General features: G+C 48.3%; 2 protein-coding genes across 4 annotated transcripts in view; both read left to right on the top strand.

The window, feature by feature from the left end:
* PSMD14 (proteasome 26S subunit, non-ATPase 14) overlaps positions 1 to 4,008 on the top strand; it is a 46,712-nt gene extending 42,704 nt beyond the window's left edge. For both annotated transcript variants that reach the window (XM_064718555.1, XM_064718556.1), the window contains 3 exons: positions 63 to 188; positions 1,323 to 1,385; positions 3,575 to 4,008. In XM_064718555.1, the coding sequence (XP_064574625.1) occupies positions 63 to 188; positions 1,323 to 1,385; positions 3,575 to 3,673 (288 nt within the window). In that variant the 3' untranslated portion in view covers positions 3,674 to 4,008. The remainder of the gene's footprint in view (positions 1 to 62; positions 189 to 1,322; positions 1,386 to 3,574) is intronic.
* Positions 4,009 to 8,036: 4,028 nt separating this feature from the next.
* Positions 8,037 to 15,731, top strand: TBR1 (T-box brain transcription factor 1). 2 transcript variants are annotated; one of them, XM_064718554.1, is made up of 7 exons: positions 8,037 to 8,817; positions 9,254 to 9,408; positions 9,737 to 9,858; positions 10,204 to 10,362; positions 11,218 to 11,279; positions 13,342 to 13,459; positions 13,565 to 15,731. In XM_064718554.1, exons 1-7 carry the CDS (start codon positions 8,126 to 8,128, stop codon positions 14,183 to 14,185), a joined length of 1,929 nt encoding a protein of 642 aa, XP_064574624.1. In that variant the 5' UTR covers positions 8,037 to 8,125; the 3' UTR covers positions 14,186 to 15,731. The 2 variants fall into 2 exon arrangements, with proteins under 2 accessions (XP_064574624.1, XP_064574623.1); XM_064718553.1 differs by having other exon boundaries at positions 13,342 to 15,731.
* Positions 15,732 to 15,992: the final 261 nt, after the last annotated feature.

The following is a 15,992-nucleotide window of genomic DNA, read 5'->3' as shown; positions in this document are numbered from 1 at the left end:
GATCTTCATAGTATTCTGAAAGTATTTTGTGGTGAATGCTCTAAAGAGGTTTTGTTTTGCAGATGCTGCTAAATTTGCATAAGAAGAGTTGGATGGAAGGTTTGACACTTCAGGACTACAGTGAACATTGCAAACTCAATGAAACAGTAGTGAAGGAGATGTTAGAATTAGCTAAGAATTATAACAAGGTATTCATATCCCATAATGATAGTATAAGTGTAGCTGTGTTTATGAAGTGAAGAAATTAGTTACCTAATTTCAGAACAAATTGGTTATCACAAGCTTTGTTCAGAATGACTGTAGTTTGTACTAATCAGCTAGGTATGGTTTCTGTGGGAAGTTGCCAGATTAGCTCCTTGGGCATTGCCACCAGACTTTTGCCCTAAACTTTTGTCAAAGTGTTTAGTTACATGCTTTGCTTTGAAATGTGAGTAATCATAATGATTTTCTGTTTTTACTTAGTGACAAGAATATAAGATTTCTGTAGATCAAAATGAGCAGTCAATTTTTTCAGTCCTTCAGTCAAGGATAGTTTGATCACTGTGGCAAAGGTTATTTATCTGTGTCAGTCTAGCAGATAGGCTGTAAGTATTTAGAATGCATCCCAGAGCCCAATTCAATGTTCTCTTTAGATAAGAAATTTGTTATTGGTGTTGTAAGAGGAATCACAGCTGCTTGTAGTTTTAATACTGACACACTTAGAAATATTTCTTACAAATACTAGATATCAACAAGCATTCTATGAGTAGTAATCATGTCAGTATTTCTTAACAAGTGTTATTTTTTTAACTCCTCAGAAGTCCTTACAACCAAAAGTCAGTATCACATTCACTAGTTAAGTTAGTGGATGAACTTTATGAAGACACTGTATTTGAAGGCAACATAACAGTATCAAAATATATTAAAATAAACTACTTTAAACAGTACAAAAATTGAGATCAAATCTCCAGTAGTTGAAACCATATAGAAATGCTGGGTTCAGTTCTGTTTTATTATTTTACCTGCTTTCAACTATCTTTAACTATTGATACTGCTCATTTAAGAATTTTGCTTACTAACATTTTGGTAAATGTGTGACAATAAAACCATTCATAAGTATTTGCCTTGATCTTTTGCACTAACACTCAGTAATTAAAACCACGTCTGCTGAAAACCTGAAGTACCTTTCCTTTTGACTTTCTGAAATGTGTTGCTGTTTGATTTTTTTCCTTTTTTTTTTTTTTTTTTTTTTTAAGGAACAGAATTGTATTTTGAGAATCTGTGGCTTGGGGGAAAAGTAAATGAAATCTGAAACACTGACCTTTTCTGTGTTTCTTTCACAGGCTGTTGAAGAAGAAGATAAGATGACACCTGAACAGCTGGCAATAAAAAATGTTGGCAAGCAGGTGAGGTGTGATGAATTAGAGTGAGGTGGAATGATATGCCTCGTTCATTCTAAATACTAATTCTTTACATGTGCGGAGGTGATTTTAGTTCTACATGCATGATATTCTCAGTGCTTCAAATAATAAATTTATTTTTGTTGGAGGTCATGCAATGAACAGGTCTTTGACTGTAGGTAATTGGCAGAATATCTGCAGCCATATTCTATATGTGTTTTTATTACATGCTGAGGAACAGTGTTGAAATTTAGTAGTTTTCCCTTTTCCATCTTCATTTGTTTTAACTTCTACTAAGAGACGTAAAGATATCCAAGTCTGTGTCAGAGAGACCCAAACTGTGGAGACACTTAAAAATGGTGATCATGGAAACAGAGGTGAGGGTGGTGTGTTTGTACATTTTCATGTACATTGGGATGTAAAGAGCCAGCTCACCCCGTCTTCAGTTCATGAACACACTGTCAGTGCTTAGCTCTCAGACACACTTGGCAGGTAGGCTGAGTTCCTTTGTATTGGTGTTTGAGGAAAACTCTTTAGGACCACAGCTGAAACTGAAAACACCCACTCAATTAATTCCATCCCTTTGCAATGTTAGGATATAATGTCTTTTTGAAGACTCAACAAAAAACTATTTCTACATTTGATTTCAACATAAAGGTTGAGGAAATGTGCCCTTCTGAGCAAGGGGAGAGCAAAGGAAATTTGTAAGAGCTTGTGTTCAAGAAGGGCAATGAAAACAAGAAATAGCTTTTCAAATATCTAGTGTGTCCTTAAAGAACCAGTACTTATTGTATTGCTAGTAGCAGTAGAAGAATTTAAAAGATTCTGGATTGCTCTTATGTGTCAGCTTCTAGCAGCAATGTCATAACACATCTGCACTATTGTTCAGTCACTCATGTATTTCTGTAGCATTCAGAACAATGGAGTTTATGCACACCTACACATACATAAATATATACACATAAAATATGTAAGAAGGGTTGTATTTTAAGGGTTATGATGTCATCTCAAACAGAACCTGAGCTTCACTAGTTGTTACGCATATGTAAAAAAACTCTATTTTGGAGCAGTTCTTCAAAAAGAAAAGAATTTTTTTCCTGATAAAATGTTTAAGTTTCCTTTAAATTAAAAAAATGGTTCAGTGAAGTAATTTTCAAGTGGAATTTTTTATGCAACTTAGATTAAAAGCTTTGTAAACAAACTCACACTATAGGGATATTATGTTACTAGGTGTATAATTTGTTAAGAACCAAAAGAATGTTGTAGAACTGTCTGATCTTTGAAAAGGAGTTATTTAAGGAGGGCAGCATACACAGATTCAGTAGCACTCTTTTATATAAATTTAGATGGGTTCATTACATTTTGACATTATTCCATCTTTAAAGAAGTTGCAATTCCCATGCATTATTGTCTTCCATATTTTAATTTCTTTACACACAAGAATTACTACAATAATACTATAATAAAGCTTAGACATCTTTTTGAGGCATGCCTGATATTTCTGCAGTATTTGGAGGTTAATTATTTCATATCAGTGGTGAAACTGAAGAAGTGCATGGGTATGATTTTCAACCAGAAATAATCTTATTGTTGCATGCAGATGCCCACAAATGCCTACATCAGTTGAGTAATACTGTGTAAAAATATGTATTTTCAGAAAACTGCTCAGGCTTAACATTCAATTCCTAAGAGCATTTGACAGGGCATTGTTCATGTTTCATGTTTCTATGGGTATAGATACACTCATTTTCTTGCAGTCAATGCAACTATTCAAAGACTGTGTTAAATGATGCCTGAATCTTCACAGGATTAGAACACACATTTGCAAAGATCTGAAAACAAATTGCAACGTACCAGAACTAAGATTAAAACGTTGGCCTTAGTGAGATGTATAGTAAAATTCACACGTTGTGTGTTGTCCTTAAAACTAACTCTCAGCTGCCCATGATTACTCTTGATATGCTGGATAGAAGTTTACTTCCTAAGCCTATCCTCAGCTTAACTGTTAGTACAAATTAATAAAATTTTGTTTGTGGAAATTCAGTCATTTGCTAGGTCTTCCTAGAATGGAAAATTTACAAGCGTTACTGGCCTGTGTTCATTAACTCACAGACATCTTAAATAGACTTGAAGTAAATGAAATCTTTCGGAGACATGTTTCAGTCATCCCTCTCATGGCATCCTTTGTATTTCAGGACCCTAAACGTCATTTAGAAGAGCATGTGGATGTGCTGATGACCTCAAACATTGTCCAGTGTTTAGCTGCTATGTTGGATACGGTTGTATTTAAATAACTGATTTACCGTTGGTGATACTTTCTGTGTATATTTGTTTATTGTTTCTAATACAAAACAGAGACTGGTGAGGCTCTATTTGATTAAATGGAGCGAGACATCTGACTTCATTTGCAATGTAAGTGCAGCACTATAACACCTCTCAGTCTCTAATTGTGCATTTGCTTCAGTTTCTTTATGTCAAGGTCCTCACAGATTCCAAAGCATTCAAGAACACGATGTGGGGAAAAAATTGAGTACCTTTTCATTTAATATTTGGGGGGAGGGGGGGAAATCAGTAAAACATATATATTTTGATTGTTGCAACATAATAAAAATACATTTACAAATCTGTCTTAAGTTCTCGACAATGTTTTTTGAGAAAGGACAGCGGGAATTAACAAACTAGAAAAAGTGTTAGTAAACATTTGTTTCCCCCCACTGTAAAACTACTGAGATACCAATTGCTAGGAAAGCAAAAATTCTCAACTGGAATTTGGCTCCCATTGATTTCCAGTTACTCTCATGGAGATTAAAACAAAAAAATCATAGTGCTGAATTCTGAGGATGTACAAAACCAAAAATGCTGAAAATTCCTCTGTCAGTTCCCTTTGAATATTATTCAAACCCTAATATCTGTACAAGACAACTGACCTTAAGGAAATTAATTCAGTTGATGATAACTGAATCATAGAACTCTCACAAGCGGTGTCATAAATAGCAGTATTCTGAGAATAAACATTAAAGTGACAGAGGCTGTTCTAGGTTACATGAACCCACTCTCCTGTGAGAGAACATACATGAGACGTCCATATATATAAATATGTGGAAAGAGTCCCAACTAGAATATGACATTTTAAACCATTTCCACTGGCTGGAGAGGGAACCACTTGCAGGAAGGCAGGTGGGTTGCTTGGTTTGAAGCAGGCAAAGCCAAATATTTGGGTTTGGGGAGTGACTCTGGGTTTTGGGCAAGGACCGATTGGAATTTTTCGTTAAGGTTCTTTTTTTCAAGTGTTGGATGTTGTTGAGGTTGATTTGATTCTTTTGTCTGGGCAGAAGTTTTCTTTTTCTCTTTACTGTTGCTTTGGGGCTTTTTTTAATAAAGAGCAACAGTAGTGGCAGGCTATCTGTAAAACTATCTCTGGTTGAAGATAATTTTTTAAAAATTGACTTTTTACTTGCATACTAAGGAATAACACTTAAATTGTCTTATTTTCTGGCTTATGCCCATATTTACTTACACTTTACCATTCAAAGATTTTTCTTTTGTTTGAAATTTCTTATTGAGGCCTTTTAATTTACTATTTTAGACTAACTCTCTCTCAAAGTATATTTAGCGTGCACTTACTTCAGAGGGAAACATGCAGATTTTTGCAGCTGCCCTCCTTATGGCCTTCCCTCTGCCCCCACAGTAGGCAGTGGAATATCAGACTGGGAAAATGGAGACATACCAAACCACATTTGCCTGCGTGTAGTTAGAGGGAAGTTCTTTCTGGAGATTGCCACTGCAAACCCGCGGGTGGTTGAGGAGGGCTGCAGTCAGGCCTCGCGTTGCCGGCTGCGCGCCCGGGGTGAGACGGGGCAGGAGCTGATCGAGGAGCCTGCCCCGGGGCTCGTCTGCCGGGGGGCTCTGCATCCCTGCCGCTCTCTACTCCCACACACACGTGTAACACCACGAGGGAGACAGAGTTTGGCAGGTCGTGGGTAACATGGCACTGCAGAACAGGAGAGGAGCTAGCGCAGTGCTGCAGTGTATACATGCGTGAGAGGCTGGTGTAAGCAGGGAGACAAACCAGTGAGTCTTACATATTCTAAATTAATTTTGACAAATGTACATCTTGCAGAGGGTAGCTGAAGGGAGTCTGTTGGAGACGCAGATCTCCCGTAGTATAAGCTTGTGCTGTGGTGCCCTGCTTTCTATTCACTCCTCAGTTTAACTTGGAGACACAATTTTCCATTTACCAAGATGTTACATGAATAATAAAAAGGCAGGTTTTTGGGGCATCCTTCCTTATTTTTGTCCAGTGCTTCAGGAGCTACACAGCGGATTTGGAAGAATTGTGTGTATGCCGTAACCTGAAAAGCAGCAGCCCATATATGATGTTGGAGGAAGAAAGAGATTTTCAAGCAGGCACCTTCTGAGCCTCCAGCCGCAATGGAGCAGACCTTCATTAGCAGCATGACCCCTTGTCACCTGTCAGCGTGAAGGACGGGCATATTGTATTAGCAAACCTCACTCCATTCTATGACGATTCTGTAACACCACCTGCCATTGCATATCCCCCCTATTATACCAGTTTAGGAGTTGTGCACTGAAGATTTTTGGCATATATTAGCACTTCCATGTGATTGGCAGTATACCACTGAATTCATTGCAGCTCTTCATCTATATGGCTGTAGCTCTGCAATTCAGGGCAGCGTTTCTGAGGGTTTATCTGCATTTTGGTCCATCTCCTGCTGTATAAGTCCATTAATGTTCTGTTGTTGCAAACAGGGAAAGGGAAGGGTGAGCACTGGTGAAGCAAGTGTTGGAAACATTAGTTAGAACTGATAATAATGAAACCGTTTTCTTAACACTGAAAGAAGGTGTGTGTGGAAAGTTGCATGCGCTGAACCACTCGAGTAGAACAGTGAACTGCTTGCTTTTTGCTTCATAAATTGTCTTATTAGAATAATTTCCTTGCAGAGAGTGCGTGTATGTCGGCATCTATGAAACACCAAATAACCAAAGTAGCTCACGGTTAAGAAACAGAAAAATAAATGGCCACGGGATTTGAAAGCATTGAAATACACATTCTGTCAAGTCATCCTGGTTCTAGTCTTCTCTGGATTTGAGTTTGCAAAGTTTCAGTCTGGCTTCAGGCAGTTATGCCGTGGTTCGGTTTATTATGTGGTGGTTCAGGCTGCATTATCTGTCAGTGAAATTTGAAGCTGGCTGCCGATGTCACCTGGGAAGAGATGTGGTCTGTAAAATACCTGAAGTCCAACCACTAAGGGGACAACACTAAGAGAAATGGAACAGGAGAGCTCCTGCCCGGTCAAAAAAACCCAAACCCCAAACGCACAAAAAACCGAAAAACAAACCCCATGCTTTTAAACTCTCGGGCAGGCTTTCCTAGGAAGAGAAACTGGTACTGGTGCTTGGCCAAGGCGGGGTGGCGAGCGGGCCCCCTGAATTCGGACGCATCTTTGCGCCTTGGAGGGCCCCGCTCTCAATAGCGGGGGGCTCGGCCGCGCACCCCGCGGGACCCGGGCCGGTCCCTGCGGTCACCGGGAGCCCCCGCCCGCCTGGGAGCGCAACCCGGGCCGCGGAGCCCCCTGGGCAGAGGGTGCCGGCGGCTCCTGCCGCAGCACCACCGAGGGTTTGGGTTTCTCAGCTCCGATCGACCCCGCGGCCGGGGCGGGCCGCGGCCCCTGGCAAGGGCGCTGCCAGAAATGTGCCCCTCCCGAGAGCTGCCCGCGGGACTGAGTCACTGAGGGAAAGCAGGCACCGAGAGGAAAGAAATCCGGACACGGATGGGGAGGTGGACGCCTTCCACGCTGTTTTGCTGATAATCTCAGGCATTACGGCTCCCAGATAAAATATTTATTTACTAAAGAACCCGTAAACATCGCGGCAAATACATTAGGGCACTTCGGCTGCGGGGCTTATGATTATTTCAGAAGTTAAAAGAGATGATACGCGGCCGCTGTCAGCGGGGACGGAGGGTGTATTTTCCCCCGCGAAACAGGCACGGGTGGGAAGGGTGGGGGCGATGCGCCGGGGATCGCTCGGAAGAGCCGGGGGAGAGGGACTGCGCCCCGCTGGGGACAAACCGCGGGGGTGAGCTGAGGGCAGCGGCCGCCGAGCCCCGCGCTCCCCTCGCCATCGCTCCCCAAAGCGCCCAGGACCCGCTCCTCTCCCTGACGCACAAAGGTGGGGTACACGCGCGCAATATTTGGGGAATAGCAGGGTTAGGATTTATTTTCCAGCCGTAGTCAAAAAAAAACCAAAAAAAAAAAGCTAGAAAGGTCACATAATAATGAGCTCTCACAGCAAACACACTATTCCCTTCCCCCTTTCCCTTCCTTCTATCTCACAATAAAATCATCTCCTTCAATTTGCCATGATCGTCGCGACCAGGAGCCAGGTGATTATCCTAATTAATGTCTATCTAATTAAATTACTGTCAGCGGTTAACCAATGGCAGAAGCCGTTTCATCCTCTCCACAAGCAGCAAGATCAAAAGTGAGTCTTTCCTGATTGCTGCATAGTGTCAATTGGCCAATCTCTTCTCCCTGGGAAGGGAGGAAAAAAAAAAAAAAAAAAAAAAAAAAAAAAAAAAAAAAAAAAGTAAATCAAACGTTTGGGAAGCATTTGGTAGATGAAGTGCTTTCTGCCTAGTGTGGGTCCCAGGATGTCTAGCTTCTGATACTAGGAAGCCCTTTCAGATCCAGGGACTGAAGGGTTATTACTGTGGTGCTAGAGCTATGCAGCTGGAGCATTGTCTTTCTCCCTCTATCATGCTCTCCAAGAAATTTCTCAATGTGAGCAGCAGTTACCCACATGCAGGCGGATCTGAGCTTGCCTTGCATGATCATCCCATTATCTCGACCACTGACAACCTGGAGAGAAGTTCACCTTTGAAAAAAATTACCAGGGGGATGACGAATCAGTCAGATACAGACAATTTTCCTGACTCCAAGGACACACCAGGGGACGTCCAGAGAAATAAACTCTCTCCCGTCTTGGACGGGGTCTCTGAGCTTCGTCACAGTTTCGATGGATCTGCTGCAGATCGCTATCTGCTCTCTCAGTCCAGCCAGCCCCAGTCTGCTGCCTCTGCTCCTAGTACCATGTTCCCTTATCCCAGCCAGCATGGACCTGCTCACCCAGCCTTCTCCATCGCCAGCCCCAGCCGCTACATGGCTCATCATCCTGTGATCACCAACGGAGCTTATAACAGCCTCCTGTCCAACTCTTCTCCGCAAGGCTACCCCACGGCGGGCTACCCGTACCCCCAGCAGTATGGCCATTCCTACCAAGGGGCACCTTTCTACCAGTTCTCCTCCACCCAGCCGGGGCTGGTTCCCGGCAAGGCTCAGGTCTACCTGTGCAACAGGCCACTCTGGCTGAAATTTCACCGGCACCAGACGGAGATGATCATCACCAAGCAGGGAAGGTAAGCTTCCGCGCGGACCTTTTGGGTGTCGGGGCTGAGCCGCGGACATCGCCGGGGGAGCCACCCGGAGCCTCCGCGCCCCGGCGGAGCCGTCCCCCGTCACCGGGGCCGCTGCCCTGGCCGCCGGGAGCTCCGGTGCGGGTCCCCGCCGGAGCCGTTCCCGCCGCAGCCGGTCCCTGCCGGGGCAGCCCTCTCTGCCTTCCCGCGAGTTCCCGCGCCCGCTGCGCTCAGCCCTTCCCCGCGGAAAGCTCGGCACTCCGGGAGGGGGCTGCTTTGGATTTTTATTTCCCAGTCGCTATCGGGAGCCGTGAGGATAAAGCACAACGGCTGGGTGCTCCGCGTGTGCCTGTCGCTGCCGATGGCTTGCTTTCCTTCTTCCCTTTATTTTTCTTTTTTTTCCCCTTTTCTTTTTTTTCCCTTTTTTTTTTTTTTATAGGCGCATGTTCCCTTTCCTAAGCTTTAATATTTCTGGTCTCGACCCTACGGCTCACTACAATATTTTTGTGGATGTAATTTTGGCGGACCCCAATCACTGGAGATTTCAGGGAGGCAAATGGGTTCCTTGCGGCAAGGCGGACACCAATGTACAAGGCAAGTTCCTCCAATTAACACTTTTCCCGACACATATGTAGGTGAGAATGATTAATTAATGCCTTTGCGGACTGGCTCTGGCGACTTCTTAAACGCAAATGGGCCAACGATGTTTTAAAAAAAAATAGAAAAAAAGGAGGGTGGAGGAGAAAGTAAAAGGTGCTCGGAAAAAGCTGTTTTAATCCTTTTCGTTTAAAATTAAGGGAGTTTTGGCAGTAAAATATTGTCCATTTAACGGGGTTCTTCACCCTCGTGTGCGGATGCAGCAGCAGAACCGAGGTACAGGCTAGAACTGTGATGTGGTTTTGTTTTTTGTTGTTTTGCTTAGGAAACCGGGTGTATATGCATCCCGACTCCCCCAACACGGGAGCCCACTGGATGCGTCAGGAAATCTCCTTTGGGAAACTAAAACTTACAAACAATAAAGGAGCATCAAACAACAACGGGCAGGTCAGTGGGGAAACGCAGACGCTGCCAGAATTATTTGTATTTCTTCAGTTAAAATCCTACCGTTTCCGAAAGGACGTGTATTTTTTTTTTTTTTTGTTTAGATCGTGTCGTTAGGTGAAAATAAAAGGGGGGTGGTGGTGAGAAAGTCCTCCCATTCCATTTTGCCACGGGCCTCGCCGGCCCTGAGCGCGTTGCCCAAGCTGACAGCGCTGTCCGGTGCGGCCGGGGAAGTCCGCAGGCGTCCCGGGGAGGCGGCGGCCAGCGGGCATCGCTCTCCTCGTCCTTCTCGCTCTAATTTCTTCTTTCTCCCCGCGTCCCCCTCCCTCCTTTTGCCATGCCTGACAGATGGTGGTTTTGCAGTCCCTTCACAAGTACCAACCTCGCTTGCATGTGGTGGAGGTGAACGAAGACGGGACAGAGGATACCAACCAGCCGGGCAGAGTGCAGACATTCACGTTCCCCGAGACGCAGTTCATTGCCGTCACCGCCTACCAAAACACCGATGTAAAGAGCTCCCTGGTTTATTCCCCTCGCGGTCCCCCCGCTCCCCGCAAGGCAGCCCACCGGGGATGGCCCGGCTGCTGCCCACCCTACCCCGGGTCTCGGGCGCCGGGAGATGGGGCTCCCCGTTCCCCACTTTGTGCCAGCCCTCCCTGGCCATCCCCAGGGCGGCCGCAGCCGCTGGGGCCGCCTTCGCCCCAGGAGCCCCCTCCGGGTGCCCGCAGCGGCATCGCCCTCCCGCCAGGATGGGCGCGATCCTGCCCCTCCGCCCGGGGCTGGGCGCTGGCCCGCAGCGTTTATCTCCCAGTCGGAAACAGCTTAGTTAGCTGTTAAGCTGTTAGCTTAAGCTTTAAGTCTGCAAAGATCAATTAACATCCTCATTGATTGCGCCGGGGGTGACGGAGCAACTTCCTCAAATTAAAAGCTCGTTAATGCCTGGATGCGTTTCGGAGTGGTCTGGCTTTGCTACAGACTGGTGCCCCCTTTTCAAATGACATATGTTCAGTCCACATTCTCGCTTTAATTATTTTGCTCCATGCAAATGCAAACTCCTAGTTACCGTTCTGCGGTACGTTTTGCCTAATTTCTGGATTTCAGCATATTCATACCCATGCACTAGGAATGCTGAACATGTCTCAAAATATGGGGTTAAATATTGATTTTTTCCGTACTTTTTCCAACAACGTAAATCTTAAAATTAGACTGTGATGTCTATAAGCATGCCCAAGCTGATTTTTCACGGTTTAAAGGCAGTATGATTGACTAGAGTAAAGCTTGGTCCTTTAAAAACATGTTGGCTGCACTGGGGTATATTTTTCAGGCTTTCACAACGTGTGCTCTGCTTCTCTCTTTCCCTAGATCACACAGCTGAAAATAGATCACAACCCTTTCGCAAAAGGATTCCGAGACAATTATGACACGTAAGTAAACCGGATTTTTACTACCCTTCTGCCGGCTGCACACACATGTCAAAGGGGGGAGATTTAGGATGAGGGCTGGCTCATTTCACACCGAGATGTGTAATGTCAGGCTTTCCTAGAGCCCTCCGGGAGGGAAGCACACGCCCGCTCCCGCACGGGGGCTGTCCCTGCGGCGAGGCCCTGCGCAGCCCTGAGGCCGCTGCCGCGCCCGGGGCCGCGCTGCCCGCGCCCGAGTCCGCATCTCGCTTTGGCACTTGCGGCGGTTCTGTTGTTGGTTTTTCCTGGCACGTATCTTGGCGCCTCTTTCCAAGCTTCCGTTTCACTTGCGCGTAAGGGCTCCGAAAGAAGCATCGGAGCAGCAGGGGCTCCGTCCCCGGCAACCCGCCGGGTCTGCATCATTCCGAGGTCCGCAGAGCCGGGGCCCGCAGGGAAATGTCTTCGTCTCGTTTTATTCTTCGCCGGGGTTGAATTTTTTTTTCTCCTTCTCCCTTCTGGGTGGAGCTAAAGCCTCGGAAGTTTTAATCGCGGTGTGTCCCTGTTCTGCCTCTGCCCGTCCGGCTCCGAGGCGGTCTGACCCCGGCTCTGACGCCCGGTGCCCCTCCGGCTGCGGCTGCGGGGCAGCATCAACACTCGGCCCCGCCGCCGCCTTTCGCGGCCTTCGGGACAAAAACGGGGCAATCCCGGCCTGCAGGCCCTGCGGGCAGCCTTCCCCCGGCCCGGGTTAGACCCGCCCGGCATCCCCCTGCCCAGCCTGGGGCACTGCCAGTACACCCGCAGGAGCAGACGGCAGGAATTCACCTGTCCTGCTGCAAGCTCTGGTCTGTGGGACGGGCCCCCGGCTTTGAGGAGGAAAACTTTTTCCTCTCTAAACTGTGGCGGGGAGCTGCCTCACTTGGCCTCGAGCGCCTCACCCCGTGCGTGTCTTGACTCCCGCTTGAGCCTCTGCTCGGACCGCGGTCCGGCCGCCACCAGCAGCAGGCTCGCAGGGCGAGGGTGCAAACGGCGCCCAGGGCTGAACTAGGGCGAGAGGGGCCCGGGGCCGAGCTCCAGCGCTCCCCAGGGAGCCGCCTGTGCTGCGGTCGCTTTTCCAAGGGGGCAGGGGTCGCCGAGGCTGTGGCGGAGAGCAGGTCCGCCGCCGGGAGGGCAGCGGCGGTCTCCGGTGCCGCAGAGGGCGGCAGCAGAGCCTGGCTGCTCTCCGGGAGCTCTGCGAGAGTATGTGCGGCCTTGGGAAAGGCCTTCGGCCCCAGCCAAAAGTGCTTTTCCCTTTTTGATAGGAAAAAACTTTATAGGGCGTCACTTGAAAGGAGACGGGGGGGAGGGGGAAGCTTCAATGTTGTCTAGCACGTTGGATTTGTTTAAGGGCCAAGTTTATTTTGGATAAGAAATTCCAGGAGGCGTGGAGGGTTAATTAAAGCACAGTTTTAGCCTGAATTAAATACAGATAGTAGTTATTCATCCATTAAAGTTTTTATAATCGCAAATTGCAGCCCAGCATGGGAGAATTATATATAGGCCAAGCAGGGAACACTGGAAGTGTCTGGCTTTACATTTCCTACAGTAGGTGTTTAAAGATTAGCTTAATTTAAACTCAGTAAAATGTTGATGGTTCGTCTGTGACTCCCAATAATAAGTGTTAAACAGCCGATAGAATTCCGTAGTCTGCCACTCATGCTACTCGCGGCAAATGACCGGGCTGGCTGCCTGTTGCACGCGTGGTGTGGTGGGTCCGGTCAGCGTGTCACCGCGCGGGATCCCACGCTTTTGGCTTGTGGGTTCCGACCGGAGAGAGGGATCTCAGCCCCGTCAAGGAATGGCCAACCGGTTCCGAAAGATTTGCTCTCCATGCTTGCCCCCGTCTTTCCTCTTCCCCGTTAAAGGCCCTCGGCGCTGCTGATGCCAGAGGCCAAGGCCGGAGAGGAGCTCAGGCTCCCGGGCAGGGCCGGAGCGCGCTGGGACGGCGCCGTCCCGTTCGTCCCCCGAGGGCCGCGTTCGGCCGGGTGCCGCGCCGAGGAGGGCGCCGGGCAGCGGCGGACACCCAGCTCTCTCCCCTTCTCTTGGGCAGGATCTACACGGGCTGCGACATGGACCGGCTGACGCCTTCCCCCAACGACTCGCCCCGCTCGCAGATCGTGCCCGGGGCCCGCTACGCCATGGCCGGCTCCTTCCTCCAGGACCAGTTCGTGAGTAACTACGCCAAGTCCCGCTTCCATCCCGGGGCAGGAGCCGGCCCGGGGCCCGGCGCCGACCGCAGCGTGCCCCACACCAACGGGCTGCTCTCCCCACAGCAAGCCGAGGACCCGGGGGCCCCCTCGCCGCAGCGCTGGTTCGTCGCCCCCGCCAACAACCGCCTCGACTTCGCCGCCTCCGCCTACGACACGGCCACCGACTTCGCCGGCAACGCGGCCACGCTGCTGTCCTACGCGGCCGCGGGCGTCAAGGCGCTGCCGCTGCAGGCGGCCGGCTGTGCGGGGCGGCCGCTGGGCTACTACGCCGACCCGTCGGGCTGGGGGGCCCGCAGCCCCCCGCAGTACTGCAGCAAGTCGGGCTCCGTGCTCTCCTGCTGGCCCAACAGCGCGGCGGCGGCGCGCATGGCCGCCGGCAACCCCTACCTGGGGGAGGAGGCGGAGAGCCTGGCCCCCGAGCGGTCCCCCTTGCCGGGCGCCGAGGACTCCAAGCCCAAAGATTTGTCCGACTCCAGCTGGATCGAGACGCCGTCGTCCATTAAGTCCATCGACTCCTCCGATTCTGGGATTTACGAGCAGGCCAAAAGGAGGCGGATCTCTCCCTCGGACACCCCGGTGTCCGAGAGCTCCTCGCCCCTCAAGAGCGAGGTGCTTACCCAGCGGGACTGCGAAAAGACCTGCGCCAAGGACATCGGCTATTACGGCTTCTACTCGCACAGCTAGGCGCGGCCGCCGGCCCGCCGTCCTTTTGCACAATAACTCCTCCGCGTTAGCGCACTGACCCCCGCCCCTAGCTGCCCCATCCGTGCCCCGGCCCGGCAGGGAGGCAGGCAGGCGGGCTGAGCCGCGGCCGCCGCCGCCGCCTCCCCGCCCCGCTCCCCGCCCGGCCCGGCCCGGTCCGGCGGCGCCCCGGGGGCGCGGGGGGCACTGCCGCACCGAAACCCACTGATCAGTAGGATGCTTAGACTCTCAAACCGTACAGCGCTTCCTTCCTTTTACCACGGATGGATTCTAGGGGAAACAGTAATAGTGGGGAAAACAGCCTGTGAAATGCCTGTACATAGTATTTATTTTATTGTAACAGATTACTTCTCTTTGGTTCGGTTTATTTATTTGTTTGGATTTTTTTTTGTTTTGTTTTCATTGTTAAGTCACAGAACTTAGATCCTGTTTAAATTTCTTTACCCCATTCCCCGCTCTTTGCTCCCTTTTCCTCGTGCCCCTCCCCAGGTAAACACTCTTCCTAAATGCCTCTGGAAATGTCAGTGGTCCATAGCTGTAGCAGCGGGTAATGGGTTTCTCACTTTCTCTCCAATTCCTCGCATGAAATAATTACGTAGTGCCCTGGGCTAACACAGCTAAGGAATAGCTCAGCTTTCCCTTCAAAAGAACAGAAATACGTCTCATAGGAAAGTCGATTAAAGGGGCATAACGCCTTCCGGAACCAAAATTAACTGCCTCTTATTTTTTCTTTGAAAGGAATAGCTCGAGATCAGCAATATTATTATTTTTGTGGAATCCCCTTTCCCCTGCCCCCAAGTGCCAAATCCATTACTGGTCCCTGCAGGTGCCAAATATGCTAACAAACTATTTTCAAATTTCTTTGCAGTTCCCCCGTCTTTCTTTATATTGCTGTAAATCTTTGTAATGAATAATCTAAAAAAAAAAAAAAAAAAGAAAAAAAAAGAAAAAAACATATAGACGACTGAATTGTTGGTAACCATAGTGTAGTCCAGTGAAGATGAGTTGTGAGTTGTATATTTTACTGCATTTAGTTTTGGAATTGACTTTTTCATAAAGTAGCTAACCGAGATCTGACTTCCTGGGGAATCAAATGCACATCGAAAGAGTGATCATTCTTGTAAATCTCTTATTATACTATTGAAGGACAAGTAATATCCCTCCAGGACTCCCTCCCCGGCGAAGCAGAATAATAAGTCTTCGAATTTTGAGTAGCAAATCTATACAATTAACACATTTTTATATGGAAGGAAAAAAAACCAATTACGAACTGAAATATGCATCGGGCTAAATATTCAGTCTAGATTACACTCGACGGGGAAATTTCCTAATAGAAATTCAGGGTCATAAACGTGTGTATATTTTTGACTCTTCTGTAAATCGAATGTTGTGATTTTTATATTTGTTCTGTTACGTCTGTGGAACTGAATAATTTATACCAGTACATGCTCCATTGAGAAATGTTTCGGTTTTTGCCCGTTTGTATCGTCTGTGTATAACAAGTAAAATAAACCTGGCAAAACGCTAACGTCGTGTTGGAAAAAGCGCTTCGCCGACTTGCAAGTAAGGGCTCGGGTGGGAGCAGGGGGAAGAGGCCGGGGGGCTCTCTCGCTCTGGGGCCGCCGCGGGGCTCTGGGGCGGGAGTCCCGCCCTGCCCTCCCTGACGGAGCCGCTTCGCTCACCCCGCGTTTGTCCTTTTTTCGGGGGGGGGGGTGGAAGAGCGTAGGGGACAGCGACAGCGCTTATACCGCGTGGCCAAGCGTGGAGGTTTGCAGTGGGTGAAAGAGGG

The sequence above is a fragment of the Zonotrichia leucophrys genome, chromosome 7 (assembly GCF_028769735.1).
Source record: "Zonotrichia leucophrys gambelii isolate GWCS_2022_RI chromosome 7, RI_Zleu_2.0, whole genome shotgun sequence".
Lineage (NCBI taxonomy): Eukaryota > Metazoa > Chordata > Aves > Passeriformes > Passerellidae > Zonotrichia > Zonotrichia leucophrys.
This window is presented reverse-complemented; position numbering and strand designations above follow the sequence as displayed.